The 17,608-nt window shown below is 41.8% G+C and overlaps 1 protein-coding gene across 1 annotated transcript in view; it reads left to right on the top strand.

The window, feature by feature from the left end:
* The first annotated feature begins 457 nt into the window (after window positions 1-457).
* th (tyrosine hydroxylase) overlaps window positions 458-17,608 on the top strand; it is a 29,538-nt gene continuing 12,387 nt past the window's right edge. The window contains exons 1-8 of the mRNA XM_055934930.1: window positions 458-789; window positions 1,271-1,474; window positions 4,206-4,380; window positions 4,813-4,901; window positions 7,662-7,729; window positions 12,383-12,433; window positions 16,266-16,411; window positions 17,408-17,543. Of these exons, the coding sequence (XP_055790905.1) occupies window positions 466-789; window positions 1,271-1,474; window positions 4,206-4,380; window positions 4,813-4,901; window positions 7,662-7,729; window positions 12,383-12,433; window positions 16,266-16,411; window positions 17,408-17,543 (1,193 nt within the window). The 5' untranslated portion in view covers window positions 458-465. The remainder of the gene's footprint in view (window positions 790-1,270; window positions 1,475-4,205; window positions 4,381-4,812; window positions 4,902-7,661; window positions 7,730-12,382; window positions 12,434-16,265; window positions 16,412-17,407; window positions 17,544-17,608) is intronic.

Raw genomic sequence — 17,608 nt, forward strand, 5'->3', positions numbered from 1 at the left:
TTTACGGTCTCTGAAGGATTTGAGAATATTTCTTTAAATAGAACCATGAAGAAACCTGTAGGAGACTTCATGGGAAGGTTATATGCAAAATAACCATTGGACAAACATGTTCTCACCAAGCTCTAAGAAACATATGGTTCTCAGAACATTATGTGCTAGCTGGGTGCTATGGATTACATTTCGATGGCAGCAATGCAAGAAACGGTCCTATATTTGGTGCATGTGCTGCCCATGCTCATCAGTGTTCAGACAGGAGTAGTCATATAATTTTGTACACATTATTTCAATGTATCAGGAGGTGCTGCAGAACCTTCAACACCCCTACTTCCCGCAGCTATGATTGGAAATCAATACACATTGTCTTCCTACATTAGGAGACCAAAACGAAACCACACGAACATGGCTTTTAAAATGCCACTTGCTCTGTTACATAATAATGAAGGCAAATATGGGAGCATGTGTCAGATGCTGTATTGTTCGATAAAGAGAACGGGATGCTTGACGTCAGGAAGGACAAACAAATCCTCCTCTCTCCCCAATAAATTAGACAGGCAAGTTCTTCCGCGTGGGGAAAAAAAAGACACCAGGCGCACCAGGCAAAGTCAACGCAGTGCAGGGAGCATCAATAAAAGACGCTCAGATACACAGACACTCACATTACACCCGCATACAAAGACACTATCTTACACACTCCAGAATCTGATCATGCCGATTTCAAGCAGCTCTTCTTCCTCAACGAAGAGTATGCGCAGGGCAGCGTCCGAGCTCGAGAGGTCTGATTCTGTTACGGTAAGGAGTAACGTTCTTATTACCATTCCATTTAGCCCTATCATACTCAACTTTTGAGTAGAAATGGTCAGAACTATTGTTATAAGTGTCATTTGCTAATATTCTTTAGACTTTTTCTATGTTGCCTCAATGCGCGCAGAGAGCCTGGCTCATTGGAGAGTGCACTATTATGCAGGAGCGGTTGGGTAAATGGTAACTTTTTATAGGAAAATACCTTATTGTGGTTTAGCAGCTCGGCTTTTAAATCACTAAGACTAAGCTATGCGTCAGGCTTACTTAGACTGCATTGGAGTTCTTATGCGTTTTTGGAGATGTAAAATGCTTCCATCGAGGTAAGCAAGGCTCTCCAGTCTTCAATTACTATGGGCTGTGTCTTGTGCGCTGTCGGTGGTCGAGATAAATATGTTCGAGTTTAAATATGTTCACAGACATAACAGTAAAGCTGTTTTAAATCCAATATGTTGCTCTTTTTTGGGCGCAGTCTCCAAGATTCATTGGGAGACGACAAAGTTTGATCGAGGATGCGCGGAAGGAACGAGAGGCAGCGGCAGCCGCGGCAGAGGTGGCTGAAGCGACTGAACAGATCGTGTTTGAGGAAGAGGATGGAAAAGCTCTGCTCAATCTCTTCTTCACGCTGAGAAGTTCCAAGACACCAGCACTGTCACGCTCTCTCAAGGTGTTCGAGGTAAGTACAAACGATGAGCTATGCCTTTTTCTGTATTAAAGAGCCTAGATGGGATTTGTGATAATTCAAAAAATGATTTAAAATGAAACGTTTAACTTTGAAAATTTACAACATCGAATTTAACCTAATAATCTATCAAATAACACAAACCAAAACTTATTTTTGTTCAAATGGAGAGTGGAATACATATTTTGCACAATTTATATTTTGTATGAATATACGAGAAAATAGGAGATATTCAAGAAGGCAATTAATTCGGAGTTGTTAAAGTGTGAGAAAATGTTGTAGCCTAAGCCTATTAGTGCTTGCTCTCAGCTCTTCTTGTTGATTTTTCCAGGCGACAAGGCAACATCATCACTGTGTCTATTATGTCATTATGGTTCAGGAGAGGCAACTAGGTAAATTCGAATGTTATGGCAAATTATGCAGAGCAGATTGTTGGAGCCTTGACACAAAGGTGCCAAGGATTATGCCTAAATAGATTTCCTAAATGGGAATGTTTCAATGACGATATTGTTTTCGTGGTGTAGCCTATGCTATCAACAACAGCTTGTTTTAAAGTATAGTCATTTCTTATCAAGGGAAAATAAAATATCCCTGAACTGTCCACATTTTAAAATGTGTAGGCTAATCTAATCAAACCAATCCCCACCTGGCAAAACGAGTTAATTTCAACGTCATTTCAACCCCCCCCCCCCCAAAAAAAAAAAAATCAGTGATGATATTGAATCAACGTGGAAAACTGATTTGATTTGCCAAAAGTCTTCAAGGTCAAGGAATTTCGTCATTTATTCACCCAACTTTTAACGTAAATCCAATGACAGGGTAACATTTTTCGTTGATTTCACGTTGAATTCACGTTAGCTGACAACTCAACCAAATGTAAAACAAAACTAGATGTTGCACTGATGTCAATGTTTTAATGCAATTGTAGTCTCATCAAGTTATTTAAAATCACATCAATTATGTTGACATTTAAGATGCAATCTTATATATATACTATATAGTATATAGTATCACATATATAGTATCACATAACAGCACGAGATCAAGTGTTGCAAGCGAGTTCGTTTAAACACGTAAGAGCACGTAATCTCCCTTTCTGCCTTGATCAGACCGTCAGTGTCGTTGCGTTTTGGTGCACAAGAAGTACATTCATTTGCAATTGAACGCTGCACACATATCGACAAAATGTTGGATTACATAATGAAAATGAAAAAAAATTATACTAATCTGCAGTATTGATGCATCTACACTGTGGGTCTGATAGTTCTGATAGAGGCGTTAGTTGCCCTGCGTTTGTGAAGAAACCCCTGCACTGACGTGATAGCTCATTTCTGCAGTCGAATGACCAGAAGCGCCCACATGGGTGGAACTTTATTAATATTTTTCATAATTAATACAACTTTTTTAACTACGAAAATCCAGTGTTTCTATGTCAAACGGTTTTGTTATATTCCAGTCTTCTATGATGTATATAAAGTGTAATATTGGGATGCAAACTCAAAATGGAATACATTTCAGCTCTATATCTGACACGGTACAGGTGTTTTCTTTTTTTTAAAGCCCATAACCATGTGTGTGAGGTGTATACTTTTGTTTCAAAGTTGATTCGTTTACAACTACCACGAAACACTGATTTAGCCCGCTACAGTAAAAGGTTGCTCTGCCCATTGGTTGCAATTGACCCATGCAGTTTACCGGAGAAATGTGTTCAGACCTCAGACCTTTGGTTAGACCTAGCACCCATCCCTCCCTTCCTCTCTCCTTCACTCCAACCCTTCTTATTCCATCACAAAGGTTTGTTCTCAATTGTAGGAAAATCTCCTCACTTCCTTTCCTTCACTGCAAGAACAAACCAGATGAAAACCAGTCTAATGATGAGATTCCACCATAAAATAATGTTCTCGAGTCTTTTCTAGGCAGTGCCGATGAAGGGATGGAGACGAGGAAAATTTTTTAGCAAATGAGAAAGAGCCTAAGAGAAGTATGTTGAGCCTGACAGACATTTGAAGTATTTTCTATTGCAGATGCAGTGGTGGTGTAAATCTTAGTAAAAATACTTTAAAGTACGAGTTTTGGGTTTTGGGGGGTATCTGTACTTTACTATTTATCTTTTTTTTTTACAACTTTCTACTTCACTACATTCCTAAAGAAAAGAAAATACTTTTGACTTCATACATTTTCCCCTGGCACCCAAAAGTACTTGTTACATTTTGAATGCTTAGCGGGACAGGAAAAGGGTCCAATTCACACACTTATCAAGACAACATCCCTGGTCATCCCTACTTCCTCTGATCTGGCGGACTCACTAAACACATGTTGTTGTTTTTTTATAAATGTCTGAGTGTGGGAGTGTGCCTCTGGCTGTCAGTTTTAAAAAAAAATGAAAATGGTGCCGTCTGGTTTGCTTAACATAAGGAATTTTAAATGATTTATACTTTTTCTGTTGATACTTAAGTATATTTTAGCAATTACATTTATTTCCAATACTTAAGTATATTTAAAACCAAAGTAGTTTTAGACTTTTACTTAAGTAGTATTTTACTGGGTGGATTTTATATGAGTAATTTTCTATTAAGAAATCTTTACTTTTACTCGAGTATGACAGTCGGGTACTTTTTCTACCATTGTGCAGATGAAGGGGAGTAGACGAGGAAAGGATAGATGTTTGAGCCAATGAGAAGAGCCTAAGAGAGAGATATATATATATATATGTTGTGCCTGATAGACGTTTGAAGCTAAGATCCACCACCTGGAAACACGGCCGTGCAGGAAGCCCCGGGACAACCTGGAGGGGCTGGAGTACTTTGTCCGCTGCGAGGTGCACCTGTCTGACGTCAGCACCCTCATCAGCTCCATCCGGAGGATAGCGGAGGACGTCAAAACCACCAAAGAAGTCAAATGTGAGAACCTTCAACATTTCTGCATAGTGCACTTCATTAAAACTGTACTCGTCTCACGAGCGCAGGTGAGAACCCATAATGCTGTGAAACTCGAGGCTTTAAAAAAAACATCTATCAAGTGTCGGACCATCTAATATTGTATCGCCGATGTATGACCCAAATGTAACCTAACTGAATAGTTGAATGATCCTGTTGAATCTGAAGACTTGACTGGCTGGTCACCTCCTTAGATATAGTCCACCATTGCATTGCATTTAGTTATACTGTGGCTGCTATTGAGTTGACCAAAGCTATGAATCTACGATAGATAGCAGGCTTTGTCCAAACATTTGTGTGCATTACGTGTTTTGCAGTGACAAGAATTAAAGATAAAATATGGAAATGGGAGCATGTTTGTAAAAAAAATAAAACTTCTTTACGGTCTTTTTTCAGTTCACTGGTTCCCAAAGAAAATCTCAGAGCTGGACAGATGTCACCACCTTATCACAAAATTTGATCCAGATTTAGACCAAGAACACCCAGTGAGTGAATGAATGGAAACAATCACTCAGGCTGCTTATGTAGAGAGAGAGAGTGAGAGAGAGCGAAAGAGAGCGAGAGCGAGAGAGAGAGAGAATCATTGTTACATTGCTATTACACTGTTATTACATAATTTTTTTGACAGTCGTTGAGCCTACATCAGATAATAATCCTATTACATTGCTATAACTGTCACACCCTGACCATAGTTTGCTTTGTATGTTTCTATGTTTTGTTTGGTCAGGGTGTGATCTGTGTGGGCATTCTATGTTGTATGTCTGGTTTGTCTATTTCTATGTTTGGCCTGATATGGTTCTCAATCAGAGGCAGGTGTTAGTCATTGTCTCTGATTGGGAACCATATATAGGTAGCCTGTTTTGTATTGTGGGTTGTGGGTTATTGTCTATGTCTATACGTTAGTTGCTTGTGTTCTGCACTTTCGTTACATAGCTTCATGTTCGTTTGTTGTTTTGTATAGTTTGTCAAGTGTTTTTCATTTTCGTCATCATTAAATAGAAGAATGTATTCAAACCACGCTGCGCTTTGGTCCTCCTCTCTTCAACGTTACGACGATCGTGACAGAATAACCCACCAACCAAGGACCAAGCAGCGTGGTAACGGGCAGGAGCAGGAGAGACAGCGAGGTCAGGATTTCTGGACATGGGAGGAAATACTGGACGCAAAGGAACCATGGAAACAGGCTGGTGAGTATCGCCGCCCCAAAGCTGAGCTGGCGGCAGCGAAAGCGGATAGGCAGTGGTATGAGGAGGCTGCACGAAAGCGCGGCTGGAAGCCAGAGAGGCAGCCCCAAAAATTTCTTGGGGTGGCACACGGGGAGTGGTGTTAAGCCAGGAATGAAACCTGAGCCAACTCCCCGTGCTTACCGTGGAGAGAGAGCGACCGGGCAGGCACCGTGTTATGCAGAGATAAGCACGGTGTCCCAGGTGCGTGTGCATAGCCCGGTGCGGTACATTCCAGCACCTCGTATCGGCCGGGCTAGGGTGGGCATCGAGCCAGGTGCCATGAAACCGGTTCTACGCATCTGGTCACCCTTGCGTCTCCTTGGGCCGGGGTACATGGCACCAGCCCTACGGATGGTGTCTCCCATACGTGTTCATAGCCCAGTGCGGCTGATTCCACCTCGCCGCACTGGCATGGCCACGGGGAGTATTCAGCCAGGTAGGGTTGGGCAGGCTCGGTGCTCGAGACCTGTAGTGCGCCTCCACAGTCCGGTCTATCCGGTGCCTTCTCCACGCACCAGTACGCCTGTGGCAGCCCCTCGCACCAGCTCAGTACCACCAGTGCCAACACCATGCACCAGGCTTCCTGTACGTCTCCAGAGACCAGTACGCTCTGTTCTTCCTCCCCGCACTAGCCTTGAGGTGCGTGTCCCCAGCCCAGTACCACCAGTTCCGGCACCACGCACCAAGCCTCCTGTGCGTCTCCAGAGCCCTGTACGCCCTGTTCCTGCTCCCCTCACTCGCCCAGTGGTGCGTGTCCCCAGTCCGGTACCACCAGTCCCGGCACCACGCACCAGGCCTAGAGTGCGCCTCAGCAAGCCTGAGCTGCCCGTCTGCCCAGCGCCGCCTGAGCTGCCCGTCTGTCCAGCGCCGCCTGAGCTGCCCGTCTGTCCAGCGCCGCCTGAGCTGCCCGTCTGTCCAGCGCAGCCTGAGCCGCCCGTCTGTCCTGAGCCGCTAGAGCCGTCCGTCAGTCAGGAGCCGCCAGAACCGCCAGCCAGTCAGGAGCCGCCAGAGCCGCCCGCCAGTCAGGAGTCGCCAGAGCCGCCCGCCAGTCAGGAGCCGCCAGAGTCGCCCGCCAGTCAAGAGCCGCCAGAGCCGCCCTTCAGTCAGGAGCCGCCAGAGCCGCCCTTCAGTCATGAGCTACCTCTCAGTCATGAGCTGCCCTTCAGTCATGAGCTGCCCTTCAGTCATGAGCTGCCCCTCAGTCATGAGTTACCCCTCAGTCATGAGCTACCCCTCAGTCATGAGCTACCCCTCAGTCATGAGCTACCCCTCAGTCCGGAGCTGCCCCTCAGTCCGGAGCTGCCCCTCAGTCCGGAGCTGCCCCTCAGTCCAGAGGCGCCCCTCAGTCCAGTGGGGCCATTTAGGAGGGTCGCTGTTCCTAGGAGGCCACGGAAGCGGGGATTGACTATGGTGGAGTGGGGGCCACGTCCGGCGCCAGAGCCGCCACCGCGGACAGATGCCCACCCAGACCCTCCCCTATAGGTTCAGGTTTTGCGGCCAGAGTCCGCACTTTGGGAGGGGGGGGGTACTGTCACACCCTGACCATATTTCGCTTAGTATGTTTTATGTTTTGGTTGGTCAGGGTGTGATCTATGTGGGCATTCTATGTTGTATGTCTGGTTTGTCTATTTCTATGTTTGGCCTGATATGGTTCTCAATCAGAGGCAGGTGTTGTTTCTGATTGGGAACCATATTTAGGTAGCCTGTTTTGTATTGTGGGTTGTGGGTTATTGTCTATGTCTATGTCTATACGTTAGTTGCTTGTGTTCTGCACTTTTGTTACATAGCTTCACGTTCGTTTGTTGTTTTGTATAGTTTGTCATTTGTTTTTCATTTTCGTCATCATTAAATAGAAGAATGTATTCAAACCACGCTGCGCTTTGGTCCTCCTCTTCAACGTTACGACGATCGTGACAATAACGCTGCCATATTTCTAATAACAGTATAATGACTCTAGATAAAATGTGAAACTATAGATATTGGGTCTCTACTCATGTTTTGTGTGACGGTTTTGCACAGGGATTCACAGATCCCGTCTATAGGCAGAGGAGGAAGATGATTGGAGACATTGCCTTCAGATATAAACAGTAAGTCAGAAATAATTATACCTTAACTCATTACAACATTTATTCATAAACATAAGCCCTAAGAAATTATATTTCTCATTTCACGAATAAATATATATATTTCAATATACTCCTATGTAGCAGACCTGGGCAGAAAATAATGTAGTTGTATTTTGTAGTTTATTTGAAAATACAGTACAAACTGGAGGTAGTCGGGTATAGTTTATATAATTTTAACAAAAAGGCAACTATTTTCTTTGATATTCAAATACAGGTATCAGATAAACAAACAGTATTTGGAATACCTCTCAGAAAAACAAATAATATTTTAAGGTACTTGAATATGCAGTGCATTCGGAAAGTATTCAGACCCCTTGACTTATTCCATATTTTGTTAGGTTACGTCCTTATTCTAAAATTAATTAATTGTTTTTTTCCCTTCAAACTACACACAATACCCCACAATGACAAAGGAAAAACAGGTTTAGACATTTTTGCTAATTTATTAAAAATAGAAATATCACATATACATAAGTATTCAGACCCTTTAGTCAGTACTTTGTTGAAGCACCTTTGGCAGCAATTGCAGCCTCAAGTCTTCTTGGGTATGATGCTACAAGCTTGACACACCTGTATTTGGGGAGTTTCTCCCATTCTTCTCTGCAGATCCTCTCAAGCTCTGTCAAGTTGGATGGGGAGCGTTGCTGCACAGCTATTTTCAGGTCTCTCCAGAGATGTTTGATCGGGTTCAAGTCTGGGCTCTGGCTGGGTCACTCAAGGACATTAGGAGACTTGTCTCGAAGCCACTCCTGCATTGTTTTCTTGTCTGTGTGCTTAGGGTCGTTGTCCTGTTGGAAGGTGAACCTTCACCCCAGTCTGAGGTCCTCAGCTCTCTGGAGCAGGTTTTCATCAAGGATCTCTCTGTACTTTGCTCTGTTCATCTTTGCCTCGATCCTGACTAGTTTCCCAGTCCCTGCCGCTGAAAAACACCCCCACAGTATGATGCTGCCACCAACGTGCTTCACCTTAAGGATGGTGACAGGTTTCCTCCAGACGTGACGCTTGGCATTCAGGCCAAAGAGTTCAATCTTGGTTTCATCAGATCAGAGAAGCCTAACCCTGACCCGAACCCTTTCTCATGGTCTGAGAGTCTTTAGGTGCCTTTTGGAAAACTCCAAGCGGGCTGTCATGTGCCGTTTACTGAGGAGTGGCTTCCGCCTGGCTACTCTACCATAAAGGCCTGATTGGTGGAGAGCTGCAGAGATGGTTGTCCTTCTGGAAGGTTCTCTCATCTCTACAGAGGAACTCTAGAGCTCTGCCAGAGTGATCATCGGGTTCTTGGTCAAAAGGCAAAAGGCCCATCTCCCCCCATTGCTCAGCTTGGCCGGACAGTCAGCTCTAGGAAGAGTCTTGGTGGTTCCAAACGTATTCCATTTAAGAATGATGGAGGCCACTGTGTTCTTGGGGATCTTCAATGCTGCAGTCATTTTTTGGTACCCTTCCCAGATCTGTGCCTCGACACAATCCTATCTCCGAGCTCTACGGACAATTCCTTCGAATTCATGGCTTGGTTTTTGCTCTGACATGCACTGTCAACTGTGGGTCCTTATATAGACAGGTGTGTGCCTTTCCAAATCATGTCCAATCAATTGAATTTACCAAAGGAGGCCTCCAATTATGTTGTAGAAACATCTCAACGATGATCAATGAAAACAGGACGCAACTGAGCTCAATTTCGAGTCTCATAGCAAATGGTCTGAAAACGTATGTAAATAAGTTATTTAAATTTTTTATTTGTAATAAATTAGCAAACATTTTTATAAACCTGTTTTTGCTTTTTCATTATGGGGTATTATGTGTATAGTAACATTGGAACCGAACAATTTTTTTGAAGGGTTCTGTTCAGAACGAAACGATTGGAAAATAATTTAGGTTCCAACCCCTCCTTAAGATTGTGTAAATTGCTTTATAATTGCATAATAATGGAGTTAAAACATGTGGAATAAGGAGCAGTTACTATTCCTGTAGAGTACTGTATTGCTCATTGCTATGCAATTAAAATGGAATTACCAAAGTGTTACGTAACATGTTAATAAAATGTTGCTCAAAGTTATTACCGTTTTTTTACACAGGCGCCAGAACAGTTTGTTAAGTGCTACTGAGAATGCTAACAGTAACAAAATATGCCTATTAAGTGTCAAAAGGAAACTAAAAAACAGAGCGGCAGGTAGCCTAGTGGTTAGAGGGTTGGACTAGGAACTGAAAGGTTTCCCTCATTTACCCTCAGATGGAGAAAGTTCAAGTTGTTTTTGCTAAGCCTCCAACTTGCTGTTTACAAATGGCTTTGAATTACTCTGCACTATTTCCAGGTATCATAAAATGTTTTGCAGCTTTTTACCTTTTCAGTGGCATACAGTAGTTGAGCGTCACAACTTGCTTATACTTATCTGTACACAATATAATAGGTTAGGGCCTACCGAGTGGCGCAGCCGTCTAATGCAATGCAGTGCTTGAGGCGTCACTACAGACCCGGGTTCGATCCAAGGTTGTGTCACAACCGGCCATGACAGGGAATCCCATAGGGCGGGTCACAATTGTCCCAGCGCCGTCTAGGTTAGGAGAGTTTGGCCGGGGGTGTTTTATTTGTCTCATCGCACTCTAGCGACTCCTTGTGTATGCTGAGCACTTGTTGGCTGCTTTTCCTTTACTCTGGGGTCCAACTCATCCAAAACCATCTCAATTGGGTTGAGGTCAATTGATTGTGGAGGCCAGGTCACCTTATGCAGCACTCTCCTTCTTGGTCAACAGCCCTGACACAGCCTGGAGGTGTGTTGGATCATCGTCCTGTTGAAAAACAAATGATAGTCACACTGCAAACCAGATGGGATGGTGTATCACTGCAGAATGCGGTGGTAGCCATGCACGTTAAGTATGCCTTGAATTTATCAAAGATCACTGACAGTGTCACCAGCAAAGCACCCCCACACCATCACACCACCTTCTCCATGCTTCACAGTGGGAACCACACATGCAGAGATCATCTGTTCACCTTTTCTGCGTCTCACAAAGACACAGCGGTTGGTGGAACCAAAAATCTCACATTTGAACTCATCGGACCGTGCTTCTACACCTGCATTGCTTGCTGTTTGGGGTTTTAGGCTGGGTTTCTGTACAGCACTTCGAGATATTAGCTGATGTACGAAGGGCTATGTAAAATAAACTTGATTTGATTTGATGATCAGACCAAAGGACAGATTTCCACCGGTATAAGGTCCATTTCTCGTGTTTCTTGGCCCAAGCAAACCTCTTCTTATTATTGGTGTCCTTTAGTAGTGGTTTCTTTGCAGCAATTTGACCATGAAGGCCTGATTCACACAGTCTCCTCTGAACAGTTGATGTGTATGTTACTTGAACTCTGTGAAGCATTTATTTGGGCTGCAATTTCTGAGGCTGTTAACTCTAATGAACTTATCCTCTGCAGCAGAGGTAATTCTGGGTTTTCCTTTCCTGTGGCGGTCCTCATGAGAAGCAGTTTCATCATAGCGCTTGATGGTTTTTGCGACTGCACTTGAAGAAATGTTGGCACATCGGCATTGACTGTCCATGTCTTAAAGTAATGATGGACTGTCATTTTCTCTTTGCTTATTTGAGCTGTTCTTGCCATAATATGGACTTGGTATTTTACCAAAAAGGGCTATCTTCTGTATACCATCCCTACCTTGACACAACACAACTGACTGGCATTCCGAAGGAAAGAAATTCCACAAATGAACTTTTAACAAAGGCACACCTGTTAATTGAAATGCATTCCAAGTGACTACCTCATGAAGCTGGTTGAGAGAATGCTAAGAGAGCAAAAATGCTCTGAAGAAGGCTGTGAGGTTGATACGTAAAAGCTTATTAAAGAGCAGTGATACTATCAAGAGCAGTGTGCGGGTTTCTTCTTGTTTCTCATTTTAAGCAACTGTTACCATGCACTAGCAAAAAAGATAGCTCAGATATGCCTTTTGAATTAAGAATTTCAAATATAACACTTTTTTGGTTACTACATGATTCCATATGTGTTATTTCATAGTTTTGATGTCTTCACTAAAAATCCTTGAATGAGTAGGTGTGTCCAAACTTTTGACTGGTACTGTATATATAAATAGTTAGACTTTATGGCAACGGACATTCAGGAGAATGGACATTTACAAAATGTTCAGAAAGAAATGTTTTGTGTATATCAAACATGACTGTCCTATAGATTGGAATAGTTTATTAGATTTGGTGTGCTCTATTCATTATATTTCTATCTTAACATGCAGTTCCAGATACAGCACTGCCATAATTTTTTTAAAGTAGTTACTTTCTGAGATTTTTATTCAAATTGTTTTAAAAAGTAGTATTTTTTTCGGATCTGTATTCAAGTAGTGGTGGTCACCTCAAAAGTAAATATTTATTTTCCCGGAAAAATAGTTACTTTCCACAAAGAATAGTTAAAACTATAGTTATTCTAGGTCTGCCATGTAGTAATACAAATACAAAGAGTCATGAAACTTTCACAGTACATGGAGACGACTGTCTACTTAAAATGTCATGTAAAAAATCATCAAAAAAGTGGATACAAGTTTTATCCAGGAATAGGAAGCTACAATGGTGTATATCTACTAATTTCATTCTTCTCTTTGTCAGAGGGGAGCCCATCCCCAGAGTAGAATACACAGAGGAGGAGATCGGTACATGGTGAGTGGCACTAGCCTGATATTCTCTGGTAAAATCAGTGATAAGTATTCTAACCTTAATCAGTGATAGGCGTGTGGATATTAAACATTTAGGTACATACAAGTGTCTTATATCGGTTGAAAGCTGAAATGCTTGTTAAAAACTTCTTATGGCTGCAAGCCCGACGTCGGTACACTTATGACAACAGCCAGCTCAAGTGCAGGGCGCGAAATTCAAAATATATATTTTTTAAATATTTAACTTTCACACATTAACAAGTCCAATACAGCAATATGAAAGGTACACATCTTGTGAATCCAGCCAACATGTCCGATTTTTAAAATGTTTTACAGCGAAAACACCACGTATATTTATGTTAGCTCACCACCAAATACAAAAAAGGACAGACATTTTTCACAGCACAGGTAGCATGCACAAAGCCAACCTAACTAACCAAGAACCAACCAAACTAACCAACAAACAACTTCATCAGATGACAGTCCTATAACATGTTATTCAATAAATCTATGTTTTGTTCGAAAAATGTGCATATTTCAGGTATAAATCATAGTTTACATTGCAGCTACAATCAGAAATTGCACCGAAAGCAGACAGAATAATTACAGACACCAACGCCAAATAACTAAATACTCATCATAAAACATTTCTGAAAAATACATAGTGTACAGCAATTGAAAGACAGGCATCTTGTGATTCCAGACAATATTTCCGATTTATCAAGTGTTTTACAGCGAAAACACAATATAGCGTTATATTAGCTTACCACAATAGCCAAAAACACAAGCAATTTCCCAGTAGCAAAAGTAAGCGATCGTAACAAACAAGCAAAAGATATATAACTTTTGACTAACCTTGATTTTCTTCCTCAGAAGACAGTCCTATAACATCAGGTTATACATACACTTATGTTTTGTTCGAAAATGTGCATATTTAGAGCTGAAATCAATGGTTACACATTATGCTAACTTAGCTACTTTTTCCCACTACGTCCGGATTTTTCCTGACACTTTTTCTGACACACATATTCTGACCAAATAGCTATTCATAAACATAACTAAAAAATACATGTTGTATAGGAAATGATAGATCCATTAGTTCTTAATGAAATCGCAGTGTTAAAATTCTAAAAATAACTTCATTACGATATGCAGCTTCGGTATAGCTAGAGTACCCAAGCGTTGGCCGCCCACGACTAGTTCACATGTACGACAGATATATGAAATAGCATCATAAAATGTTTCTTACTTTTGCTGATCTTTCATCAGAATGTTGGACAAGGTGTCCTTTGTCCAGAACAATCGTTGTTTGGATTTAGAACGGCAACTTTCCCTCTTGATTTAGCACGTGCACTAGCCAAGTGGCACGGATCTCTCCATCGTCAACAAAGTCAGAGAACGGAACACGGCAAAACTCCCGAAAAAATTTCAATAATCTGATTAAACTATATTGGAAAAACATACTTTACAATGATATGGTCACATGTATCAAATAAAATCAAAGCCGGAGATAGTAGTCGTCCATAACGGCAGCTAAACAGAAGGCAATCCCACTGTCCACCTCGCGCTCCCCAGAGTACCGGAAATGAGGGACACGTCATACAAAGAGCCTGTATTCCACTTCAGACCAAGATAAACACGAAATTTCTTCTCTCACAGCCTCTTGACATCCAGGGGAAGGTCTATGAAGTGCACGTAGACTCCTACATATCAAGCCCATTTATAGGCAGGAAGAAGAACAGAGCCTCGATTTCAGACTTTCCACTTCCTGGTCAGGAAGTTTGTGCTAAATGAGTTCTGTTTGACTCACAGATATAATTCAAACGGTTTTAGAAACTAGAGAGTGTTTTCTATCCAATAGTAATAATAATATGCATATTGTACGAGCAAGAATTGAGTACGAGGCTGTTTGAAATGGGCACCTTTAATCAGAGCTACTCAATACTGCCCCTGCAGCCATAAAAAGTTAATCTAACTGCACTGTCCGATTTACAGTAGCCATTACAGCGAAAGTATGCCATGCGATTGTTTGAGGACGGCGCCCCACATCAAAATATTTTTCCACCGGCACAGGTTTCATAAATTCACAAATAGCGATTAAATATTCACTTACTTTTTGAAAATCTTCCTCTGATTTGTCATCCAAAGGGTCTCAGCTATAACATGTAGTGTCGTTTTGTTAGATAACATCCTTCTTTATATCCCAAAAAGTCAGTTTAGTTGGCGCCATCGATTTGAATAATCCACTCGTTCAACATGCAGAGAAAGGAATCTGAAAATCTACCACTAAACTTTGTTTCATCAAGTCAAAATAGGTTTCTATTTACTTCTCAGATACTCTAAAATGTAATCAAACTATAATACTTCTTACGGAAAGAAGTATGTTCAATAGGAAACCAATTTTAGAAGGTGTGTCTCGTCTTCATCGTGCGCCCAAACACTCATTTACAAGACTGTATCCCTGTACTAAAACTGATATTTCTTATTCGTTTTGGAAGTTTCAATCCTGAAACCTTGAACATAGACTGCTGACATGCCGTGGAAGCCATAGGAATTGCATCCTGGGAGCTAGAATTCAGTATGCCCCTATACTTTCCATTGTAAGAGCATGGGCTCTCAAAAAAAACATTCTGTTGGTTGGTTTTTCTTGGGATTTTCTCCTACCATATCCATAGTCTCCTACATTATTTTATAATTTCTATCAACTCTAAAGTGTTTTCTTTCCAATGGTACCAATTATATGTATATCCTGGCTTCAGGGCCTGAGCAACAGGCAGTTTACTTTGGGGCACGTTAGTCAGGCAGAAATTGAGAAAAAAGGGGTCTAGCCCTAACTAAGATAGTGTTAGACCATTGAACTAAAGCTTCGGTAGTAGCTTTTGGAACTACAATGACTCTTCACATCTCAATACTTATCTTGCAAGGCTTGTTTATTGTATGCTTTCTGTTATGCTTCAGCCCTCTGTTCACGTGTCCATTTGCACAAAGACGTGTTAATTTCATACTATTTATGATTTTGTGATTTTGACTCAGAGTGGTAAAGCTTATTTAATGGTTATTTTCCTGATTTGCCACGGATGGAGGGTGCTATCAAGCAATCTAGAGTAAAAGCTTTTGATCGTTTATGTGCAAATGTCACCGATTAAAGTCAATTGCCCAGATATCATGTCAGTCTAAAATGTCAGTTCATTGTTTGACTCACTCCACCAAACGGAAATATTGTGTTTGAACAATATAAAAACATTTTCAAAAAAGCGTGCAGGTCCCTTGACCGAACTTCTCCGAAGTGACTGTCAGCCATCTGGTACACGACTAGTTATGCATCCCAAATGACAACCTATTCCCATATAGTGCACTACTTTTGACCAGAGTCCTATGGTTTCCAGTTCAAAATCAGTGCACTATATAGGGAAAAGGGTACCATTTGGGACGTAGACTTGCTCATGGATAACCCGATTATAAGAGAGTAAACAGTTTTGTTTTGGAGAGATTTATAGTTTACCTAGAGGACAATATCCTGCCATAACTCAATCAAAGAGAGGCCACACATTCAGCTCACCATTCTGGAAAGGGGTTATACAGAAGTTCTCTCTTTTTTAATGGATATATTTGGACTTCTATAACATTTCTATCTTGAAAATACCTAGAAATCAATCCTTTTCCCATGATGCCTCACAGTTGTGTTTTAAGATTTCTACATTTTCATGCAATTTTATCTACAACATTATATTTGTTTCCATCGTGTGTGTTCATCTTCTGGTGTGTGTGTATCCATGTGTGTGTCCGTACGTGCATGCATGTCTGTGTGTTCTCCCACGTGTGTGTGTGTTGGATAGGAGAGAGGTTTACTCCACCCTGAGGGACCTGTACACCACCCATGCCTGCTGTGAGCACCTGGACGCCTTCCGCCTGCTGGAGAGACATTGTGGATACAGCCCTGAAAACATCCCCCAGTTGGAGGACGTGTCACGCTTCCTCAGAGGTACTCATACATGCCGCCTATAGCAGCCATTGTCATTGAGCTTCTCACAAGACGCATGCGTCTCTCTGCAATTTCATTGGCAGCAATAATCTGAATGAATGTGCTGTGAAAAATGTTTTCCTCCTCAGTCAGCTGAATGCGCCGCTTAGTTCATAGAACCCTGGTTACGTTAGTAACCTTTTCTATTAGCGGCTGGGACAAACGGAACAGTAACAGCGGTTTCTAGTGCTTTTAGCGCATCCTGAAAACAAAATATTCCTACAAATTGGGCTCTAGTTTTTGACCCCATTCCTGAAAGCTAAGATTCTCAGGAATGTGTTTGTTTCTTCTGTTTCTATTTATCTATCACACAAGTTGTGCAGGACTCAGTAGAAGAGACAGAGAAGAATCTGTTCAGAATGACTGGGGGGAATTAATTGATTCTTCACAAAAGATCATACACAAAGATTGCTTGATAATCATCATCAACTTTTTCTTTTTGAGATAATGGCAATAAGGCCAAGTTCAAAAGATTCATACAATGACTTTAACACATTTGTTACTAATACCGCAACTTGAATGAAAGCTTGATGGTCCATGTTAATAGTATCTTAAATATCATGTATGAATTCATTTGATATAATGTATGAATCAATTTCACTTCATGACCCCCCCCCCCCCTCCCCCCTATAGGCCAGTGTCTACCACTGGCCTATAGCATGTTCAATACAGCCCATTCCTGATTGAACATTGGATACATGTAAGTGCAAAGAAGTGGATATTCAACCTGCATAGGGGTCGAAAATGGTAAAGATTAGGGTTAAGGTTGGGTTTAGAGACAAAGGTTACGTACTGCAGTCATACATTTTCTGTCGGCTGAACATACACTACCTAAGTTCCACCTCTTGGTAGATGCGTAGTCATTAGTACCCAATTGTCATTGTCACTGTCTCCCTGCTTTTTCTATTTTTTCTTTCTCTGTCTCTCACTCACTCACTCACTCACTCTCACACACAGAGCGTACCGGGTTCCAGCTGCGTCCCGTGGCAGGTCTCCTCTCTGCCAGAGACTTTTTAGCCAGTCTGGCCTTCCGCGTGTTCCAGTGTACCCAGTATATACGCCACGCCTCTTCTCCCATGCACTCCCCTGAACCGTGAGTACTACTGTTTCACCATGGCCATATTCAGTATGCAAACATTGTAGAAAGTTGCAGATAGA

This window comes from Salvelinus fontinalis, chromosome 9 (assembly GCF_029448725.1).
Source record: "Salvelinus fontinalis isolate EN_2023a chromosome 9, ASM2944872v1, whole genome shotgun sequence".
Classification (NCBI taxonomy): domain Eukaryota; kingdom Metazoa; phylum Chordata; class Actinopteri; order Salmoniformes; family Salmonidae; genus Salvelinus; species Salvelinus fontinalis.